This window comes from Trachurus japonicus, chromosome 23 (genome assembly GCF_045865225.1).
Source record: "Trachurus japonicus isolate A0001 chromosome 23, Traja_1.0".
NCBI classification, from domain to species: domain Eukaryota; kingdom Metazoa; phylum Chordata; class Actinopteri; order Carangiformes; family Carangidae; genus Trachurus; species Trachurus japonicus.
The window spans coordinates 16,871,656-16,895,478 of NC_140929.1; the positions used below are offsets into that span (position 1 = coordinate 16,871,656).

Sequence of the window (23,823 nt, forward strand, 5' to 3'; positions counted from 1 at the left end):
ATCACAAAAAGTAGGAAATATTATGTGTGGCATATTACATACAGTACATCATCTAAATCTTTGTACATATATATTATTATGTGTAATTATATTTAATATATTCTATTATTTTGTGAGTTTGGCCTTAATTGAAAGAACATCTGACTTTGAGCTAGACCTCAACCTAAAGGAGGGAACCAACCTACCTTTTTGTCTCTCTCTCTATCTCCTTATTATTTCAGTCACAATTGTGCCCTTCAACAACCCTGAGAGCAAATTTGATATTCCTTATCATAAATAATAACTAACAAACAATAACTAAGGTTAAGCATAATCAATCCCTGGTAGTCTGCTGCAGGTGAAGCCACTTGATGTTTGCTGTTGTCTCCTGTCATTGTCTCCTATCATCACATTCTTGCCCAACGCTCATCTGTATTGATATGTGACAGCCAGGTAACAGACAAATGCTTAAAAGACACAAAGCTGTAGTTACACAATCATAGTTTAATTCTAATGTCATTAGTTACACAGACAGAGAGAATGTTACCCACGGAAGGTGATCAGACCGATGAACTAGTTGTTGTTGTAGTTGTAGTTGTTGTCCAGTCACTGACGAGATGTTGCTCTCATTTACAAAGTTGTAATAGAGAGATACGAGTCAGAGTGAGGTCAGGACTGAATCCAGTTGTGTGTCTGTCAACATCTGGGTGGATGCTTAACTTTAAGTTGAGTTGAATATTTGTAATTCTATCCACGTAACTGCCTGCTGTTCACAGTGGTCGACCTGTGATGCAAAATCCCCCTTAAAGAACATGATTCTCTATAAATTAACATATGGGAAAAGTTTTCCATTGTGTTCCACTACAAGCAGTAGAATGTCAGAGTAAATCCTGTTGTCTGGTCAGGGTCATCACGCGTCTTTTAAGAAGAAGTGCTGACTGATCAGATCTACTCCTCTTCAGAGGTCAGAGTTTTACAAAGATTCACTGCAGTCCAGAAGAAAAGAGGCCTCTTCACAGAAAGGTCCTCTGCTTGACTCCCCTTGTTCTCCCCTGATCACCTGACAAAGGCCAGAAGCGTTGAGCCACCTGTGAAGACATCATTAGTTTTAGAGCCTGTGAAGGCCACATCTACACATGGTTAAGTACACAGCATTCTAAACTTTTATATAACACAATAACAACACCAAAAAAGATAACATGAGCAGAAAGAAACAAGTGTAACCCACAGCATTGCTGACAGAAAGTTGCCTAAAAGAGTGGACTAGTTCAAACAGTTGCTGATGATGATGTTCATCATTCAACACACTGAAAATCATATATGAGGCCAGTTCCAGTTTAGTGTCAGCTGGTATCAGCTGGTTTTAGTAAAAACAATGGTTAGGCTGGGGCTTACCAATTTTATCTTATTTCCTTCATAGCTGTGCTCAATGATATCAATAACATAATCATTGACATTATATCCAAGGTTCATAAGCTTGCATTCTTAAGGTATGAGGACATCTTTAATTTTAGCATTTACATTCTCCAAGAATTCATGGAATTTCAATCAGACAACTCTGGAATGAGAAGAAATCATTTATTGAGCGTAAGCATAGCAAGCTGAAGCACAGCATGGACAGCATATTCTTGAGCATGGCTGCAGCAGGTTTGGCGTCAGGCTCTGACTCATATTCGTTCCCTCAATGATCTGCTTTGCCAGACATTACAGGGAATGAAGCGGACCCCCCACAGGGAATCAAGAGACAGAGCCCACAGGTGGATGCTGGGGAGGTGGTGGGTTTGCAAAACCCCATGGGCAGCAAGGCAGCAGCAGCAGTAGCGAAGGCAGAGCGGCAGCAGAGTAGCAGCAGAAGCATAGCCAGGGATGAGCAGGTAAACTGGGGATTTAAATAACCCACCCTATTTGTGACTGATCAGCTGATCAGGATGGGCGCGGCTTGAGTTGTCTGCCTGAACTAGCTCCGCAGGCTTGGCATCATTAATGCCATTCCCCAAATATGTACTTATGATTGGCTCTTTTTTCTTTCTTCAAAAAAAAAATGTATGGCCCATTTTTACAAACAATTTGTCTCAAAGGGCGTTACACAGCATCAGAACAACATCATCCCCCATAGAACCTCACACCGATTGAGGAAAACCCTTAACAGGTTTATTCCCGTATGTCTGTCAACATAATTGTTGTCATTTCATGACAGGCATGATGAAGTTACATTCCAACTCAAACTTGCTCCATGTCTTCAAACTTGTCATGATGTGTTGAGCTTCCTACATGTTGAACCAATTTGTCCATGTCTGTCTCCCAAAACAGACAAGATTTAGGGCTTTTGTGTTTTGTATTCTCATCAACATTATGTCCTCATTTTCTAATCCTGAAAACCCATTGTATTCCCAGCCTTAGTTATTGTGCACAACTCAGTTATCACCCCCAGTGTGGAGGTCATGGTCAGTCAGACTCACTTGACTTGCATCTATCATCATATGCAAACCACCTGAGCAGTCTCATTTCCCATTCTAATTTGTGCTGTTTAATTAGATCAAACCAAGTATTCGGTCAGTGAGACCTAATTGGATCTAATTAATCTTGCAGTGACTTCACTGCTTCATTGCTACAAATAAAGGTCTGAACTGGGGTTTCCAGCACAGTTCTATCAATATTTTTCCACAATATACAGTAGTTAGTGAGACACAACTTGACTTATTGATTAGAGTTATATCTATTTAAATATTTTCTATCACTGTGCTTCTCTTCCCCATTGTCTCTCTGATTCCTGTCAAAGCTCCACTGTTCTGTCCAAATAAAGGCCAAATGCTAGGAAAAAAAAAAGAAATATTATTTATTGAACCATAAGAAAAACAGCCATTTGTATTTGATAGCAACTTCACACCATCCACAGAGGTCAAACTTCAATCTTCTGACGCGGTGATCTGTCCGAGTTAACGGTCAGAAACACCTGAGGGATCTGATAATAGACTCACAGTTCTGGCCAAACCACAAGTGGCTTGTTCTTTAGTGTTCAGGATAACTGGGTTTGTGTTTCATATTCAGGTTTTCTACTTGATGCTGTCAGACACTTTGAAGATCTGCTTTCTCCTTTCGCATTAATTGCTGTCTTGAGGCTCAGTTTTTGACTGACATGTCCTTTACTTGCCCAAAAGTACATTCCGGAAAAGACTCTCAAAGAACATAACAACCTTTATCACAACGTCCACTATCGATTCCCAGCTGTCAGCTGCCATGCAGGTTTGATGGACTGAGGTTAGCCACATTGAATGTGTAAAGCTCCATTATCAATGCTGAACCCCTGATAGGAAACAGACAGCTCTAACAAGCTGTTTTGATGAACTGGTACAGTATATGGTTGATAGATGGTATGACATAGTGCAGGCCAGAGCAGCAGCATGGCTCTGCAAGGCATCATATAAATCACCCCCAATTTTGCAAGCAAAACATTTAGAAACTCCATCATCGTCTCTGAGCTGCTCGCCACTCTGCTCTGCAGTTCTAAAAATAGCTTGCACTGACAATTAAAGGTAACAAACCTACTCCTAAAACTATGGATTATGGCAATGGGCCAATTTGTCAAAATGTTGAACTATCCCTTTAACAATGTTTAACTGATTGTTAATGCTAAAATTACAGGTAGCTAAACCAAGTCTTCAGTAGGTATTGCTTTCATCTAACTGGTGGCTGTTAAGTGTTAATTTATCAGGCAAAGGATTCATTTGCCCTCAGAGTAACTGGTACACTGTGGTGTCCTCCTAAGCAATATGCTTTCTGTTGAAAGTCATCTGGAATGACATCTGGATTGTTAAATAAGGATCAGGGGGGAGAAACAAGCAGTTCTGCTTTTTACCTAACAATTTGTGATACATAGCACTGGGACTGGGTCACAGAGATCCCAATGTCCAGAAAATGTGTGACCACATATAAAACATTGACTAACATAGACTACAGAGATTAAATACAACAGTGGCTGTTTTTTCTGCTAACATCTTTCTTTTAGGGTTGCAAGCTGGTGCTGAAGTTGTAGCTTTTAGTGTTTTCCAACAAGCTGCAGTTTCTCTTTAAGTGCTGCTTGTCTGAGTCCAGGGCATAATGATCAGTAGTAAGTGTGAGTGCACAGCCAGAGTAAGCATAGGCTAGTGAGAGGTTGACTGACAGGTAGCCCAGCAAATCTTTGCTCCCAGCCCAAATGAATATTTAAACTTTTAATGAGGTGGTGTACTATTCACCTGAGGAAAACATCTGACGACCACTCTCACTACATTATGAGCCACTATTAAAATTTCACATGTTCATTAACATCAGAGGGCTATCAGAGTGTTAGCGCAACAACAGAGAAAAGCTCAGGTGTGTGCAAGAGGAGCTGAGAATCACTGTGGATTCCTGCTCCACATCATGTCAGGGTGCATAACAGTGAAACGCACTCTCTCTGCTCTGTGTTTCCAGATCCACCGGAGCTCCATCTCTCTGCACCAACTGCCGCCTGCATCGCCCCCTTACCCCCCTTTCCCCTGCTGTTAAACCAGCCTGCCCTCCCTTCCCATGAACCAGTCTGCCATCCAGTCCTCCCATTAAACTGGCCTGCTCTCCCTGCCTTCCTCCCACCAGAAGCTGCCTTCATCAACTTTTGTTAACATTTCCATGTTTTGCATATTCTATGCTATAAAACTGTTTTCTTGTCTGTACCCTACTGTATACAACATCTATTGCATGTCTGCCTGTCCTGGGTGAGGGATCCCTCCTCTTTTGCTCACCCTGAGGTATCTCCAATTTTTTCCTGTTAAAAGAGTTTCCGGGTGTTTTTCCTCAGTGGATGTGAGAGTCAAAGGGCAGAGGATGTTGTTATAGGCTATACAGATAAAATTGCCTTGCCTTGCCTTGCCCTGCCTTACAGTATCACACAGTGAGCAGCCTATTTTCATCATAGGATTTCTGTGTTATTAGAAATTATGATCGTTCAAATAAATCTGCCAGCTCCTTGAAAATGTACAAATGCAGCATTTTAAACTTGTTTAAAAAAACAAAGCAAAACAAACATTTTCACATTTTGAATTGGGAAGATGTTTCCTGTCAATATGACTGCATGTCTCATATAGAGCAGTGGAGGTCAGTATTGCATTTGTATAGTGACATCAGACTTAGACAGTGATGATCCCTGCAGGGAGAATAAAAACAAGTAGAATTATACAGTAGCTGCAACTACTGCAGCAATGGTCGGGGCCAGAGTTTTGGCAAAATTAGGCAATTTGAAAATAAAGGTTCCAAAGCTGTAGCACAAAGGTTGATTTGTTATGAATTTTCAAAATTTTGAAATTTTCTTGCTGTAGTGCCACCATCTGCTAACACCCTGCTAACACTTCCATATTTCGCACATTATGTGACATAAACTGTAAACTGTTTTCTTGTCTGTAACAACATCTATTGCATGTCTGTCCGTCCTGGGTGAGGGATCCCTCCTCTGTTGCTCACCCTGAGGTTTCTCCGATTTTTCCCTGTTAAAAGGGTTTTCCATGGAGTTTTTCCTCAGTCAATGTGAGGGTCTAAGGGCAGAGGATGTTGTTACGATGCCATGTAAAGCCCTTTGAGACAAACTGTTTGTAAAAACGGGCTATACAAATAAAATTGCCTTGCCTTGACTTGCCATCAGGACTATTGGCCTGTTTCTGCAGCTAAGGTAATCTGGCATGGGACTGGACCTTTGTGCAAAGTTTGGTGATTTTTCACGGGATGGGAAGTAGGATTTCCTCGGAAGAAGAAGAAGAAAGAAGAAAGAAGAAGTACATGCAGGATAACAAGAGATAAAAATACTGTTTACCTGGACTCTGTAGTGAAGGGATCTGACGTTACCACAGTTGGTCTCTTTCTCCAGAGATCTGTCAGTCATCCACAGAGGACAAGAACAGAAAAGACATGGTCAGCTTTCATCAAGATCTCATAATTACCAACATCTATTTCCTGACAACACACACACCCCGGCTTGGGCCCCGGCCAGAATAAAAATAAAAATAATATAAAGGATCCCATTCTGAGGTCCCGACAAGTCCCAGAATCAATAGCCTCAGGCTCCAGGCTCCGGGCTCTGGGCTTCTGGCTCCAGGCAGGTGTGCTGTGGGCAGTTTAAATAATTAAGTACACAGAGAGAAGCAGAACTGAAGTCCATGGGTCGTCATAACACAGTGAAGAATCCAGCATTGTGTTACCATGTTAAAAGCAAGTAATTGGAGTGAGTAATTGGCCAGTTTGTCTGCTCATAGTGGCCTGAAAGTGCTAAGGAGACATCACAGCCCATTGATTACCAGCCCCTGGGGGTCCAAGAACAGGCGGCTCTTTTTAGGTAATCATGGGGCAGACGACTGTAACAGGAGCCTCGGCCTCTTGACTTTGAGGAGTCACAGTGCAAAGTGTGATTCAACAGGCGTGAATGTAGCGACAGATTCTTAGTATCCACAATAGTTATTTTTTTTATTGATTCAGTGTTTCAGCCACATGGAAACACTGTTTTTGGAGCCCAAAAACTATAGGAAACAGAGCCCAAGGGTGAATCTTAAAACGTCCCCCCAGCTTTTTCGTGTAGACAACCAAAACGGATCTTTTGTAAAATGAGGATGTCATAGCGTTAGGGTTATCCCCACCCCTCTAACCTGTAACATGAACGACAGACACGTAAAAACAACAACAATGGTGGACTACTGTCTCGTCATCGGATACTGGACCTAAAAGCATCTATTAAATTATCATATTTGGACAGATATGACTCCAAGTCAATATTATGTTTGAAGATTTCCACATCTTCTACATTTTTGGTATATTTGTGTGGCAGCATTACAGCGCCAGATACAGGCCTGGCATATGTACTACAGCATCTTGAGTCATTTTCAGTGGATTTGTGTGTACACAGACATTTCTTGAAAGCATGCTGTGAATATGGAAAACTTTTTCTGTTTATGCAAAAAAAAGAAGATCTTTTGGGAAATCTCAGTTTCCATGTGGACAAGGCCTTTAACTTACCTTGGTGGTTTTGATCTTGTTCCCTGTAGCACAGCTCCAGCCCTTCAGGTCAGGAAGGACTTTGCACTCCTCCCCATCAAGGCATGGCTGCATCTGACACCACCACCTCTGCTCTACTATGGAGGCTAGAAACACACATGAGGAGGTCAAAATGTTACAGTTGTTGTGTTCACTGATCAAATCATGATGAAATGTGTTATAAGATAACAGAAACCATTGTTTTCCAAACTTTCCCAACGCATGACCCACTCGAAAAATCTCAAAGATGCTGGCAACAGATTTGACATTTCCCATGTGAACAAAGCTTCTTTAGCTCAGCTGGTATAGGACATTTACTGTAGTCTATCTCTAGTAGAATAGCTGGATAAGTTCTGTAAGTGAGTATTTTTGTTATATGCTATGACGTTCCTGGATTTTCTCATGTGCCCCAGAAACAGCATAGAAAAACAACTGTGTTGTCACACACCAGTTTTGCTACATGGAAAACTCGCATGCCAGGACTACCGCACGCCAGGAGTAGGTTGTAAAATAAGAAAAAGAAGCACTGTATAACGTCATTGTCTGTCATGGAGTTTTATGGATCAAATAACGTGTGTCATTCATTTGAGCATTTGTTTATTGCCAAGGGCAGCTGGATTTTGAGTGGGTTATGTGATGAAGATGAGAGTTTTGCATCCTTGGTGGGCAAAGTGAGGTATTCGTACATATGCTAAATGTTGGAGTTCTGTATTGTTGCTGCTTGGGTGGAGTGCAATATTAATGTCATTTCATTGTGCTTCAAATAAAATAGATGTGTGGTTTAAAAAAATATGCTATAAAATTGTGTGGATATTAAATAAGCTTGTCAATAATGGGAATGCTATTTGAAATGAATTAATATGAAGATATGTACTATTTTGGATATGTGCAAAACGTATACATTTAAGTTTATCTGTGCTCTGCAAGGAATAAAAGATTATGCACCAGTTGAGCTTCATGCTTACTGCAGGTTCCCTCTTCAGTCCAAAGAGATGCACAGTAGGTTAACTGAGATGGTGGTGGTGGTGTGGACAGAACAACAGAGGACCAATCCAGGAAGGAATGCTTGCATTTGAGATGGCAAAGGACAAGCTGGCAAAGGAGGCTCATAATGACTTAACTGGCAAGGAGTATAGGTGCTTAGTTGGCTGATGAGGGGGCGTGGCTGGCAGGTAGACTGGAGCAGAGGGGGTATGAGAGAAAAAGTACTGGGATATCAAGTGAGCAATGAGCCTGATTTATCTGATTCCTGGAGAAAACACTCCATGCACACATAGACAAACATAACACTGCCTCATTCATTGATGTAATGTTAGCAGCCTTCATGTTGCTTTCTGGAATAAGTGCACTTTGTTTCTAGGTTGTTTGTTGTTTTACATACAGTAGATGCTCCCTAAGGAGATGTTACTATTAACATATCATCATCATTTACATTATCAAATGTTAACTTCAGTATCCTGCCATTAGAAGAAGCAACATTTAAAGCTAAAAAGCAACATCAGTTGATTGTATCTATGATTTATGTCTCTGTTTTTGCAGGAGTGACTATGATGCTGTGATTTGGAAGGTGTGAGGCCAGAGAGCGGTTGGCTTCCCTTGGCAGTCCTGACTAATTAGAGTTTGGCAGTGGCCTAATGGTATTGTCATGTGATCAGTTGTTTATTTTTATTTATTTTTGACTGGCATCAGGTATAATCTCCTTCAGTTGACTTTATGGTTTCAGGACAGGGAGCAGCAGTGAAGACAACTACAGAGAATACTTAGAGAGTTCAAGGGTTTTTTAAAGTGACAACTGCAGTCTGAAAAAAAGGCAGGGGAAGCGTGGTTGCCCTTGGCCTCCAGGAGGCAATACGTATATCAGTATGGACGTTTTGTGGACGTGTGTGTGTGTGAGAGAGATAGAAAGTGAGTGAGTGAAGAGAGAGTTAGAAAGCACGAGTGTAGCTGTGGGGTTTAGGCTGTTAGTCAGTAAATACATGCTACAGCTCCTCAAGTTCCCATCTCTCCCCTCTGCTTCAGCTATGGAGCAGAGGATGAGCCAGGAGAGGTTAACAAACCTGTGGCTGGAAAATGCAGGGTCTTCTACATCATCAGTTATCATCAGTTGGTGCAGGTATGTTGCAGAATATTTTGAGGTTTGTTGCCCTCTTGTTAAAGGTCACCTCTGGTTTGCTTGTATTAGTTGTCATAAGCATCCACACCACACTGGATTTTGAGCTTTAAATTAGTTAATATGACCTTGTTATTTAACCTGTTTCACGACATTATCTTTCACAGCTTAAGGGTGTCATGAGTCTAAAATATAGTGTCTCCCTTCAAACACCAAGCATCATCATCATCATCATCATCATCATAGATGTGTGACATTTTGACTGCTGTCTCAAGTGATGTAACATTTGCTCTTTGACTGGCAACACTCACCCAGTTTGGCCTGAACACATGAGAACTGACTGTGCTACCACCTTCAGTCTGAGGACTGTCACCATAGCTAACAGAGTCAGACGTCATCAAAAGCTATTGTGATTGATTTGTTAAAGGTGCATTCCACAAGTTTAGCTAGTGGGGTGTTGAGGCTGAGAATAGTTGAAAGATTAAAAACAATTGTTTTTGGTCAAAAGATGTGTTTTAGATTTCCACTGAAAACTTCTGACAAATCATTTCTTCAAATGTAGGCCTACCTATAAAGTGAAGGTAACAATCCATGTGCTCAAAAAATTAAATAAGATATATGCAGTTCAATAATATTGTCAACAGAGAAATGTATAGAAAATAATATCACTGGGAACTGTAGAAACTTTATCTCTATGTGACACAGATACAGTATTCTCTGGATCCTCAGAATTTTACATACAGGTTTTTTGCATGTCTGCAAGTTCATTTATCTTCCTGTCAGGTGGAGATGTCTAACAGCGAGAGGAGCGAGGTAAATCCCTGGTTGTAGAAAAAAGAATAATTAAAAGGTTAAGTGCTGATAAGTTTTTCCTGAGATCACCCATGGAGCTTTAAACTGAGGCTGCTGGCTCACAGCTCTAATTTGCAGAAAATGTCAATAGTTAAATGTCAAGGAATAGGTCAAACATGATTGGCTCCAGAGTTCAGCCATAAACCTTTGCTTTTCAGACCAAAGTGAAGCATCCACTTTAGCCAATTCGGGGTTCTAACCTATTAGCATGCTAACAGACCCTCTGAGTCGTGGACTTTACAATTGACGGCTACACATTTATTCAAAGGTGATGAAAGAAAATGTCCAGCAGAAAGGATTCAAAATCAAGAAGTACTGCCAACACAGCTGCCAATGCTACTGAAAATAATCCTGCTGTTATCAGGGCCCAGAGAGGAGGCCTGATAAAGGAGATTCATACACACCGAAGTAGATATAGTAGATATACCTGGCAGGCACAAATTGCATTAAAACCATCTGCCTTCATCTGTTTGTTCGTTACAGTTTGTTTTGTTTTTGTTTTTTACTTTCGGCAAAACACAGTTTTTAAAACTATGGAACCTTTTGTCAAAACTTAACACACAAAAACCAAAAACAGATACACAAAATACAAAATTTCAGACACCTCTTGCACAGCAAACACTTCATTCAAAACTACTGTATATAAACTTTTTAAAAATTGTACTTTTCCATGTCAACTTTATACACAAATAGCATAAGACACGTTTCCTACACACACTGACTACTAGGGACTGGGAGATGGCTCTCTGATTGGTTTATTAGTTAAAAGTTAATGCTGAAAACACAAGAAACAATAGGCTATAGTCTGGGTTTTTTGAAGTGGAGTTTTGTGCGGTCTTGCTCAGTAGTTCATTACAGACAGTTAAACAGTGCACTCTCAGTTGGAGAGCCGACTGGGAGACAAGCAGGGCTATGCACAAAGCCACGCAGAAAAAAACATGTTTTAGACACTTAATCAACAAAATTGGTTTATTCCCATGAGTGTTTCGGTGTTTTCACATTGAAGTGCAAAAGGAAAGTGTTTTCTTTTTTCATGGGAAGATAATCTCACTGAAAGTACTCTACATGAAGTGTGCATTACTGTAACAGATATTCATTTTCTCACAGAAAGGAAGAGAGAGAAAGTCATGAAATGAATTAAATTGCTGCAGCATACCGTCTACACATGATGGGGCAGCTCTGGTGGTGCCGGCCACTTGCCCAGGAAAACAGGAGCACTTCACCGTCTGTGACCGCTCCTCAATTTTGTTCTTGTTGCAGCAGCGATGCAGCGCCACCACCTCACAGGTGCCTGTCGGGGCACGGTGAGCTGCTGGAGAGAGGATGGGAGACATGGAGTAATCAGTTGTAGTGCAGCAGTTATCACCCCCATCAACGGCCCCATCCTGCTGCCATTGGACTAAGTGCCATAAGAGTCTCATGCATGGTTCTACCATCTCCACTGCTAGTGGAGGTCAGTCTAGTAGTCTACTGAGCACATTTCCAGATGAAGTTATTTCATTAAAGCTACTTGGACCTCAAATGAAGATTTTTTGAGTGCCACATATTCAGAATCAGCACAGCCCCAGGTAGTTGTATATTTAAGCAATACATCACTCCAGGCCATTATACCACAGCTAAGGGGCGTCGTTAGCGTCGGGCCGAAAAAACCCATAGCTGTGGTATAATTAGCGTGGAGTGATGTATTGCTTTTATAATACAGTTACTAATAATGAAAATATGAAATAAGAATACACAAACAATCTTAAGTCATTTTTATTTGGGCGGAAACAAAATAATTACACCGTTAGGACATGAAAAACATCAGCACCTACTTTGTTTGTTGTTGCTAGCACTTTGGTTAGTCTAACGTTAGTGGTGGATGCTATAGCCGCCACATGCCACATAACCACTTTCGTGCTCACCGCGACATCCCTTCTACTCTTCATAGCCCTCGAGGCTCGACGGCCATGGCCAAATGAATGTTTGACAAAACCCTGACTAGGCCCTGACCATGTCAAGTCTCTGGAGGTTTAAAGACGGGGAAACCAAAAATAAATATGTGTTTTAAGTTTATAATACCACAGGACAACATATTATTAACCACTCTGTCAAATTTGAAGTCAAAATTGAAAGTTGTTAAGTAAGGCCTATATAAAATTATACTGTACATCAAAGTTGTTGATAAATGAGCAGCATTCTCTGCCTCAGGACGGTGGGGGCGTGTCCGCTGCAGGCAAAGAAACCACGCCCCATCACAGAAGAATGTCTCTGATACAACCTAAAAATGTACGCGTCGTCAAAAAATATAGAAGGGAAATTGGTCAGAGTTTTGTCAGTCCTGCAGCTGCCACAGAGGTCTGATTATTTCCGTTCCTTTTTCTGAATGCATAATGTATTGACAACTCTAAGATAGAAGGACCATTTCACCCAGTATAACAAAAAGTGTTTCTGAACATCATGATTGCCTACCATAACTTTAAATCATTATCTAAATATTAATGAACTCAAATTGCATTTAGGCTCCTACACTTGTCACAGTCCTTCAGCTCCAGACTGAACACAGCTGATGGAGAATGGACACTGGTGTCTGTCTGGTAGTTACTGCTTTTTCTGGGTTAACAAGAGTTTTCTCTCTTGGTAAAATGCTTTTTATTCACCACTTCATTTTATAACATTTGAGGTGCAGAGCCAGGAACATCTGTGATGCATACAGGACAGGTAGTATGTTAAGTAAGACACCAAGGTCACACGTCACTACAACAGGAGAGTGAGTGTGTCTAAAAACACATCAAATATGCCTCCTCTCAGGTTCACCTCCCCTCACAAACCTATGAGCTCTGATTCTTGCTAAGTGCTTTCACATTGTGGACTCTGAAATTCAAGGCTGTAATGTGTCTGTGGGGATTACAACGTAATCTGAAGGTCAACAGCTCAACTCTTTGCACTCACTTAGGAACAATGAACCACAACGGCTCTGTGAGCAGATACATGCTGTATTAATAAAGTCACTAGCTGCCGGTCCATATAATGGTTCAGAAACTTGTTCCAATCAATCAGTTCCTCTTTACATAACTGGTTAATTATATTGAAAAATACAAAAGGTAATGCAGTAGGCTAGATAGAGTAAAACCCAGATGAGCTTCCATTTGTCACAGACTGGTTCAGTGGACATAAAAAAAGAAATTCACATGAAGATAAGAAAATAAACAGCATGCTGTGGAAATCAGCAGTGCATGGCTCAGTGTAATGATGATCCAAGCAGGGCTAAGAGTACACGACAGGTTGCTTCACACACTCACGTTCACATCCATGGGGACTTTAGATTCACTAATTAACATAGTTTGCAGTCTCTAGGAAGCTAAAACACAGGAGAGAACTCACAGGTTGCATAGAGTCTCCTCCTCTCCACTCCTTAAAAATGGTGGTGAGTGTAGATTGACGACAAAAAAATGAATTTTATTTAATGAGACCCATTACCTATGTCTCGTAACGTTCCATTATTATCTCATAGCGTAGTGAATGTGCAGGTCACAACTTGTCCACCAGAGTGTTTTGAGTTGCTGGATTGTGTATTTGATGAATTTGATGAGGGAAAGACAATGCCTTCGTAGCGTTAGCTGAGCAGCTCGTATCTCTGCCCCGCCAATCAAAGAACAGCTTGCACCGACAATTACAGGTACAAATCTACCCCTAAAACTAAAGGGATTATGGGCAATGGGTGAATTTGCCAAAATGTTGAACTATCCCTTTAACCTTTATCATATTCATTTATATCGCTTTAATGGCTGCAAATTGCAACACTAGCTGTGTTATGAGGAGGGAAAAAACAAAAGAATTCTGATAAGCTCTTTCTGATTCTCACTATTAACACCGCAAACATGAAATCTGCAATACCACCCCGACACACACATAATAGAGACACACACCCTCGCACCCCCCGCCCCACCCCCCCACCCCCCTCGCTTTTGAAGCTTGTGCTGAAACATCCTCTTCAATAAAGACTGAGCAAAGGCAAATCCTCAAAATAAAGTGGCTTCACATCGGAGGAGAAAAGCATGTTTGATGGAGCAGACATGATCCCGTCTTCACTGGCACCCAGCAGTTATTTAAAGTGGTCAAAGCCTGTGTGTAAGTGAATCAAGTCTCCTCTATGCTGAAATAATCTACACTTGCCCTGGTTTCTAGGGGGGGGGGGTTGTCCTGCTTTGTTGTCCTCTTCTCCTTTTTCCTCTTCTTCTGTATTTTCTGTAGGCCCTCTTCACATGCTCTGCTCTTCGTTTCATCCGTTGAATGATAATAGGTATGCAGCTACAGAAATAACACCCAGGGGAAATTAGGAGGATGCCGTGGCAATCACAGAAATATTGTACGCGAGTGAGATCGTTGTGATCCACTTCCTGTTGAAAACATGCATGGGGGGTTAGCTTCCAATCAAAGCCATGCATATCAAAGCAGCACTGTGTTGCCTTCTAATTGGTTGACAAAGACAGGAGAGGTATGCATGATTTCTATCATGCTCGCAATTGGACAAGGCACCAATTAACCTGAGGTGGAAAGCTGCCAGAGGGATGATGGTGGAGCGAAGTCGGCCTCCACCTGTGATGTTGTGAGCTGCCATAATTGATCTCCCTGGGTTTTCTAGTCATGATTCCACACAACATTAATGAGGAAACGAGTCCCCCATCTGACATGGTGTTGTGTAAGGCCTTTCAGGTGGAAGCCTCTGTCTTTCTGATGTCTGTCCTCCAAATGTATGTCTTGCAGGTGTCTGTCCTCCACAAGCTGAGAGTTGTAAACAAGTCTAGACATGTCCAACTGGTTCCTACTCAGCTGACTGGACAGGTGGAAGCTGTTACTTCCTTGTTTTCTTTCCAGTTCCATATTACAGACTGAATAACCCAAGTTATCCCAGCAGTAATATGTCATGTAGCTGAGTCAGTGTCTTTTTCATTTTATTCCTTTTTATCATTTTGGGTGTGTATTGTATTTCTGGCTCCTTTTGAATGGATTGTTCCTCATAGTTGTCAATTTAATATCTGTAGCAAAGAGGGCCATGGATCAACAGAAATGTACAGTAAATACAAAAAACCAGAAATGAAATGAAATGAAATGGTATAGCAGGGCATAAAAAATAAATGAAAATGTGAAAAGTTATAATGTTTTGAAAGAAAGAAAATGTGCATAGAGAGGAGGCCATATTTCAAAGTAAAATGCCATTTGGGTTAAACTGATTTGAAGTTAGCCAGTATTAGCTGCAACTGCTAATGTTAATGGTAGTGTTATGTGATGGAGTTGAATCTTCCCACCCCGAATGACAACGTAAGCAAAGATGACGACGCTGTGAATATGGCTAATTGTCACAAAGTCAGTCTTCTTCTGTCAGACTTCTTCCTTCATTTGCATGTTTGCCTCAGAGTCAGAGAGGCAGAGAGCCGTTACTGTGTGTTCACTCTATGCCTTCTCGCTTCTCTAGAACAAATGAGCATATCCTCATTCCTGTTACACATTGTGTTCTTCTTTCTGTGAGCAGCTACTCCGAGAGACCAGAGCTGAAGGATCAAATTAAAAGCAGGAGCGAAAAGTCAAAATAATCCAAGCCTTTCCCCTGACCTCAGTGGGAAAGGTCATGAGGTCAAGGACTGGACAGATGACTGGGAGAAGATTCAGATGGCACTGACACTTTTCAATGTAACTTTATTTTACACATGGATGATAAATCCATCTGCAAATCCTTTAGTAAGCACAGAAACACAGGGAATAGGACTGAAATGTTGAGTCAATTAGAGGACAGGACATTCTGACATGAAACAAGTTTATGCAGGAGTGTTGACTGAAATCCAGTGTTTGAAAGGCTTAAAGAGGAACTACGCAAGATGTTTACCTTTATAAAGTTTAGATTGTTAATTTATTGAACAGGAGTAATTGTGATGGCTAAGAAAAAAAAAACAACAACTTTTCAACCACTGACCAGGTGTTCCCGTTGCTGTGGAGACCTCACCTGTAGCTCCCTCTGTGGGCGTGGTCATCTCCCAGACACTGATCACCAGCACCATGACGAGTAGAGCCACTTTACTTCCTGTCTGTGTGTGTCGTTGACTCATCCTGAGAAACACAGAGGAGAAAACATGAGGGCTGAATAAATAAATAAAAAATCTTTGCACATGTGTGTGTCTGTGTGTGTGGGGGGCGCTTGGCAGAGGTTCATAAGGGACTTGACGGAGTATTGTCTTGAAATTTCCAACCAAGTCGCAGAGTTTAACTTCACTTTCGTCAACTTACCAACTGAAGCTTTAATAGTGTGTACTTACTATAAAGTGTTCCCCCTTTTTTTTGTTCAAGTCATGTGATCCTGCTCTTAACATATCACCTCATTGAATCATTTTTTGGACGTCGCTGTAACTGAATTTATCTTGGTGTTTTTTCTCTTCATATGAAGAAGTTCATCCATGGATCTGATCATGTTACTGCTGCCTCTTTTGCTTTAATGTGCTTGTAGCCTGGGATAACTGAACAAGCTGATGACGAGCTTCCTCGTACAGGTTTATCATGATGGACAATGCAGGGCCAGCCCCTGGGCAGGATTTCCTGTATTGTGTGCCCAATAATTTCTCCATCTCAAAAGCAGACAGTTTCATGCATCACATCATGATATCAGACAGTGTTCATTATGCTGTCAACCTGTGACTGACAGTTCAGGGGACGCAGTATGTCTATTTTTGTAATCAGGGCCTGAGTGCGCTGAATGAAACACAGCGATGTGTGTGAGGAACTTTTAAAGGGGGTCAAATGCCCCTAAGTTTAACCTGCAGGAACAAGAATCAAAGGTTCGACTGGGTCTTGTATTTCCATCACTGCTAATCAGTGCTGGAGCAGATAAACACCTGCAAATACACTGCAGAGTCATATGACCTGAGCCTTAGTGGGTTTTGACATATTACTTCATGTGTGATCCGGATATTTGGTCGTTTCGTGATATTTATTTCAACACCAGACACTGCCTTATTATCCATCATCATATATCATCATCTCCCCAGCCAGTCACCATTTCCATTGTGAGCCTCTCTTAGATTTGAAGGCTTGATGGCTAAGAGCAGTAGGAGGAGGAGGAGGAGGAGATGCTGCTCTAACCCCAACCCTAACTTCACCATGGTTTATCTTGTCTGAATGTCTGTTTTCTCTTATCACACAGAGATACTACAGCCTCTCATCCCTCTCCTTGCTTTTCAAAACAATCTACAGCTGTGAATACTGTCTCCAAATCCTCCCTGTCCTCCCTCAACCTCAACCACCCCCACCCCCCCCCCAGCAGAGTGGATCCTCTGCTGCCCCCGACAGGCCTCTGTTGGCCACAGTCCTTCCTGCCATGATACCTTTCCCTCCTGCTTAATGAAGTGTGGTGTACCAGGGGCCACACAGCTTACTGTAAACCACCTACAGTAGCTTAGAATGCCGTCTCTGACATGCTGCGATCACGTTTCAGCTGTAGGAGCACGGCAGTAATTAAGGACGGAAAGAGGCGGGTGTCGTATAACATGAGCATACACCATTACAAGCTGACTGTATGTCTCCTGCTTCTTCTCTGACTCCCTTATTGACATATAGATAGGCTAAACTATGTTGGGGTTCTCTTATCTTGCCCACGAGTAAAAGTCCAAGATTTACCCGATTTGTCCCATCCCTTGCTTGGCTTCTCTCTCTTTTTCTCTTTCTTTTTACCAGTGGCGCTCATAATCTAGCAGCAGCAGTGAGGTAATGAATGAATGTAAGTGAAACACTGGATCCTGACCAAAAATACACTACAATACAGAAAGTCATTCAGAAAGTTTGTTTACTAGTCAGTGTCAGAGCTCTCTGAGCGGGACGGGGGAAGCTGTCAAAGAGAGGAAGGTTCACAGCTCAGAACAGAAGCTTCCAAATAAATGTAAATGATTATTACTGAATGAATACAAAATTGACAGAACTTCTGAGAAACTTCTTGTGATAGCAGAACAACAGTAAGGGGAGATTAACTGATCAGAGATGCCACTGTTTTCTCAGATGGGTTGAAACATTCTAAAATGGGTTGACAAAATGAGTTTTTCCTCAGACTCTGAGCTAGAAATCTCCACTTGAGTAGCACCTACAGACACCAAACCCTCCAGTTTTATCCCTTTCTATATTCTGAGGATTTTCACAGAGGAGTTTGTTGATACGGTACTATATCATTCACAGCCTGATTTATACAACATTTTAATTTTTTTTTTTTTTTACAGCTGATGACAGTATTTTCTCATTTACAGATTGATAGAAAAGAAAATCCCCTCTGTAAAAACTTCTGACTCTAAAATGTCAACAAAATAAAACAAGAATTTTGAAAGTAGCTTTATCCATTGTTCAGATTTCTGTTTAGGAAATATGATTATGCAAATCGCATATTTAATTAGACATTGCCTTATTTACATACTTAAACATAAAATTTGACAAGACTTGACATAAAAAAAATATTTGTCTCAATGTAAGTGATAAACTTGGGAAGTTTCATGGTGATATCCAGGGACGTGCACATGACTATAGAGGGGCAGGGGCTCAACATCAGAAAAGGGCAGTACCTATGTACAATTTTTTCAGGCCTTAATATCAAAATAAATAAATAAAAAAAAAATTACAGTTACTATTTAGTCGGTAGAGAAAGCCTGCACGCCTTCAGGACTGCAGTCAACATGCTGGACCAATTTCCCAACTTCCCGAAACAGAGTCATGACTTCTGAACTGGTAGGCTAAGGCTAATATTGGGTGCACATTAACATGGCTTGCAGAAAAAAAAATCATGTGAGTGCAAGTGCAAAATAGAAGTAGGCTAAGCCTACAGGCTACACACACAAAACCAAGAAATGACTACTGTGACTGCTACTGTGCATATTTCAGAACAGCAGCAATATTTACAACAGCAAAGTCACAATTACCAGTAACTCAACATCTGGAAACAAATTCAAATAGTCAGTGAAATCAAGCGGAGTGAGTGATTCCTCCTGTTGCTGTTGTTCACTACATCCAGGTGATGTTAGACAGAGGACGGGGTGGGGCTTAACTCTTAACAAGCAGTTAGCTAAACAAACACAAATGGGTCTTTTCTGAAATATGACTCATTAAGCTCCTTGAATAAGTGGACGGCGACTTGTCAGAACCGACAAGGAAGTTATGTTGGTGGATTTATAACTCACAAGATTCGACACAAGTCTCTCCACTGTCACGTCTCATCTACATGCGGCACACACAGAGTTATCGATGAGGCAGCTTCTACTTCTCTCTCTCTCTCTCTGGACGTGCATGTGAGGGAGCGCGCACCGCGGGGCAGCTCCCCCCCCCCCGCCCCTCAGTGAGGGACAGAGCGGAGCAGCAGCGGACAACACACACACCGACGTACATACACAATACCGTGTGTATTACAAGGAAATGCGTACGGTAGATAACCTAGATAACCGTGGCATTTTTACAGCGCGGTTGTTTACATCCTCATGCACAACAGGAATGCATTTATTGAAAAAAACAAAAAAAAAAAAACATAACAAAAGGGCACTTTTTAATACGAGGCAAAAAGGGCAGGGGCTCAAGCACCCTTTGGGCCCTATGTGTGCACGTGCCTGGTGATATCTGTTAGTTTAATTTTTTTTTTTTAACCCTATTCACCTGTAGTGTCTCACTCAACAAAGACATAACTGATATTGTAATAACAAGATGTTTATCATTTTAACCATGACAGGGTCTGGTACGGGTGACACTAGGGGCATATTACAGTGGTTATGATTTCCCTTTCCTCTAATACATTACAGACTGTTTAAGCTTACACTTCTCCCCAGGTTTCTTTTGTTTTCTCTTTTCATGTGCGTGAATATGACTTTTTTTGACACCTCTTTCCAGGACAATTTCAACATTTCAATCATTTTCTGTTTTTTTGTGAAATTGCGTTCAGATGTAAGAGTAATATTTCATGTAATACTTAATAATGAAGACCGGCTGAACTGACCTCTTTTCTCTGCTGTCCCACTTGTGTCACATGTCTCCTGATTCGATGAACTAACATAAAAACACAACATTTCTCATTAAGCAGTGAAGGACAGTGTGACCTCCACCTATTCCTAGGAAATATTGTCCGTAAAGGAGCTGCAGCAGCAATGAATTGGCCCTCATGCTCCTGTTCCTGCACATCACATCATATACAGCTTTTTCACCAAAAATAACCTGGTGCTAGTTCGGTGCTGGTGCCAGTACTTAACTAGTTCAACTCTGGTTCTTCCAAAGAACCAGTTTGCTTTTCCGCTGGTAAGGAGCTAAGTCATACAGGGTGGCCAAAAAGATGTGAAAAAAAAAAAAAAACGCTGCCAGTTCTCACTATTTTTTATGAGTTTTCAAGGATGATAAACTCTTCAAAGAGCAAATTCGTTATGATAATAATTTTCAGTGCAAAACAAAAGTCTTTAGCTAGTGGCTCTCACATGAAGACTCTGGAGCAGGTACATGAAGAACATGTAATAGACTCTTCAGTTTGCCTACAATGAACATACGTATTCATAGTCACTGACTTCTCTTGTTTAGCTTAGAATACAGCTAAAACATTAGCACTATCAACATGACATGACATTTTCCTAACCCTCCTGTTGTCCTTATGGGTCAAATTGACGCAATCTGTTCTCTTCCTCCATCCTTCCTTCTTTCCACAATCCTTATTCCCTTCCTTCTTTCTTTCTCCCCTTCGTCCTTACTTACTTACTCCTTCCTCTTTTGATCCAATTGACCTGATCTGTTCCCTCCCTGCATCTTTCTTTCCTTCCTTTTTCCCTTCCTTCTTTCCCTTCTTCCTCCCTTGAACGAATCTGCTCCCTCCCTCCATCTTTCTTTCCTTCCTTTTCCCCTTCCTTCTTTCCACAATCCTTATTCCCTTCCTTCATTCCTTCCCTTTGTCCTTACTTTCTTCCTCTTTTGATCCAATTGACCTGATCTGTTCCCTCCCTTCTTCCTTCCTTGAACAAATCTGCTCCCTCCCTCCATCTTTCTTCCCTTCCTTTTCCCCTCCCTTCCTTTCTTTCCTTCGTCCTTACTTCTTCCTTCCTTTTTGACCTAATCAACCCAATCTGTCCCCCCCCCCCTTCCTTTTTCCCTTCCTTCTTTCCTTCCATCTTTCCCTTTGTCCTTCCTTCCTTGACCCAGGAGGACAACAGGAGGGTTAAGTCAGATCATCACAGGCTGCTCACAAGCTGAATCAGGAGGTGTTTAACTGACCCATGTCACATCCACACCGTCTCCTCCTCTCCTCGTTGCTGGTTCAAACATCTCAGTGAAGTACCAAGACAGACTGTCAGTGTCACTTTGTGGGAAAGTTTCTTCCATTTAAAGACTGTGGTATTTTCCATAAATATACTGAAGCAGCTTTAACAGTAAACTATAATGTGCTTTGCTGTCACGCCACTAATCATTTTAAAAGTGTATGATTCAATTTTTACTTTCCCTCCAATTGTAGCAAGATCCACCACTGAAACGCACAAGGCCAGTGTGTAATCCACAGTATCACAGAGATTGCAGGGTGGGAGCTGAGAGCGTTACTAAACTGTAAAGAGCTGGACTTTCCCTCACTGTTTCTACAGCTGGATTTGCTACAGGGATTACCCCAGCACCACCGCCCCCCTGTCCATCTCTATCTTGCTCTTCACTTGGACTGCGGAAGAGGCTGTCACCTTGGACGGCTGCAGGGAGCCGATTGCTCCGTCACAGAACAAACATCGCTTGCTCGCCAGAACACAGATGTTCCCTTCTGACAGCTGAGAAGGGACGCTCTCAACCCTGTCACACCAGTGAGCCCCCTCTTTGTCAAACACTCTGCTACAAATCCTGCTCAGCTCACTCCATGGAGATGATGAGACAGCTGTCAGGTCTGTGTTGAGGACGATGTAGGAACACATGTCGACAATTAAAATATCCTTTCTTTAGTACATTGTCCTGACGTTTAGTTAATCAAATCATTATCCAGCAGCCTGCAGCAACACAGAGCTGTGCGCATCTCCATCCAGACTCACTCCTCAGGTCTACATGCTCATTTCAGAATAGATCTGAATAGATTTGACAGATCTATGGAACAATTAAAAAGAAAATCTGAATTGATCACCAATAAAACCTTGGCTTTCTTTGGTCTGTGGGCCCTAACAGCTTTACAAACTGACAGTGTAGGATAAACATTGTGGATTTCAAAAAATCACAAACCATCTGATTCCACCTGCTTTTGACCAAACCTGCAGAAAGCGAAATATCGCTTCTCCGCTCACTCTGACTGTAAACGAGATCTCTGACTCACATGTAACAGAGAAACTGAGTGAGACCCTTCCCGCTGTGGCAGTGGAAAGGCCTTGATTTCAAAGGAAGCCACGGCAGGGCAGAGACCAGGCTGTTATTCGACACTAAGGGCTGAGTGCCCTCTCAGAGTTAACCACCACCACGACCTTCCGTAACGACATCCAGATGCCATATGAGAGGCCGCTCATCAAAACCGCAACAGCCAAATTGTCTCAACCTTAGTTTTCCTTTGTTCAAAGTGTCTATACATCAGTCTCGGGATCCAGTGTGCTGTTTCAGGCCATCATCCGTCACCATCAGCAGTAAGGAGCATTCACACACATCACATTGCACTTGTGAGTCTTTTCATAGTGAGGATCTGATAACCGTAACTCGTTGCTTGCTTCTCTTTAATTGCTCTTTTATCTGAGCTTTATGGATTATCATTGAGCCGGCCTGAAACTTCTTGGTAAAAATGAGCAGGTAGGTGGTTCAACAGAAACACATATTCAAATAATAATATCACTTTCCCAAAATCAGCTGTGCTGCAGAACTTTTAAAGAGCTTTACTTGTTGAGGTCTATATTTACCTTTAATGCTTACATGGCACATAGATGAATATTGGTTTTCTCCTGCACAACAATTCCATTCCGACTTGGTCATAGTTTGAAGTCTGATTATCTCATAGAACATGCTGGATAATGTCTCATAAATGGTAAATTATAAATCAATATAGAATTATTATACATGACATAGACTTTGAGCGTGGTGTAACCTATAAGGTGATATATTATTGTCACATATGCACATCCTCAGCCTATAAACATTTTTATAAATGTTGAATACAGCAGTCAAAATGCTGTTTATACAATTTACAATAATACAGCATTTAGAATTACATTTACACCTTTGGCAGAAGATTTCATCCAAAACAAGTTACAAGACCATTATACTAACAATCAAACTAGATCAAATAAAAGCCTCCCAACCCTGAAAAAAGGGTTAAAATGGTAGAAGGTTGCGGGACACTATATATCTTCACACTCATACAAGACAAATAATTTGTATAATTGAGATATCATTTTAACCTACACCATCTCTGTATTATAATACAGTCAAACTGTGCTCTGATGTCCAGAAAGTCTGTTTTCTTCTTGCTCTTTGTTTCATTATGTTACTCAAAAAACGGATTGTATTCAGCAAGAGGCACAATGGAGTATCACTATATAGTTAGCATAATAGTAACTCACTCACATACCTGCAGCTTGGGCTCTTCGCTGACACTCTGAATAACTTGCTTCAGCCCTTTTTAAGATTAGATGATTTAAGAGAAACTGCAATCCAAACAGGAAACACAGACTGAAGCAAGTCATGGTTCACCCTCCTCATTAATATTCATATTAATATTCAACATATAATGCCTATGAGAGGAGGGGATCTGAAGAAACTCAGAGAGAGAAAGAGAGATGTCTGACACCAGATGTTCAGTTTGAAGTTTTTTGTAAACTAAAGACTGTTAAGTGACCTGTAGCTACTTTTTTATTTAGCAAAACTGATGTTAGGGTTTT

The 23,823-nt window shown here is 41.3% G+C and overlaps 1 protein-coding gene across 2 annotated transcripts in view; it reads right to left on the reverse strand.

Moving 5' to 3' along the window:
• Positions 1-551: 551 nt before the first annotated feature.
• The window catches only part of LOC146962769 (chemokine-like protein TAFA-2), a 52,118-nt gene continuing 28,846 nt past the window's right edge, over positions 552-23,823 (reverse strand). The window contains exons 2-6 of one of the 2 annotated variants that reach the window (XM_085769050.1): positions 15,954-16,057; positions 11,130-11,282; positions 6,994-7,118; positions 5,801-5,858; positions 552-1,067 (exon numbers count right to left, since the gene is read on the reverse strand). In XM_085769050.1, coding sequence (XP_085625176.1) covers positions 5,829-5,858; positions 6,994-7,118; positions 11,130-11,282; positions 15,954-16,056 — 411 coding nt within the window. In that variant the 5' untranslated portion in view covers position 16,057 and the 3' untranslated portion in view covers positions 552-1,067; positions 5,801-5,828. Of the gene's footprint in view, positions 1,068-5,800; positions 5,859-6,993; positions 7,119-11,129; positions 11,286-15,953; positions 16,058-23,823 lie in introns of both variants that reach the window. The other variant, XM_085769049.1, reaches the window with a different exon arrangement.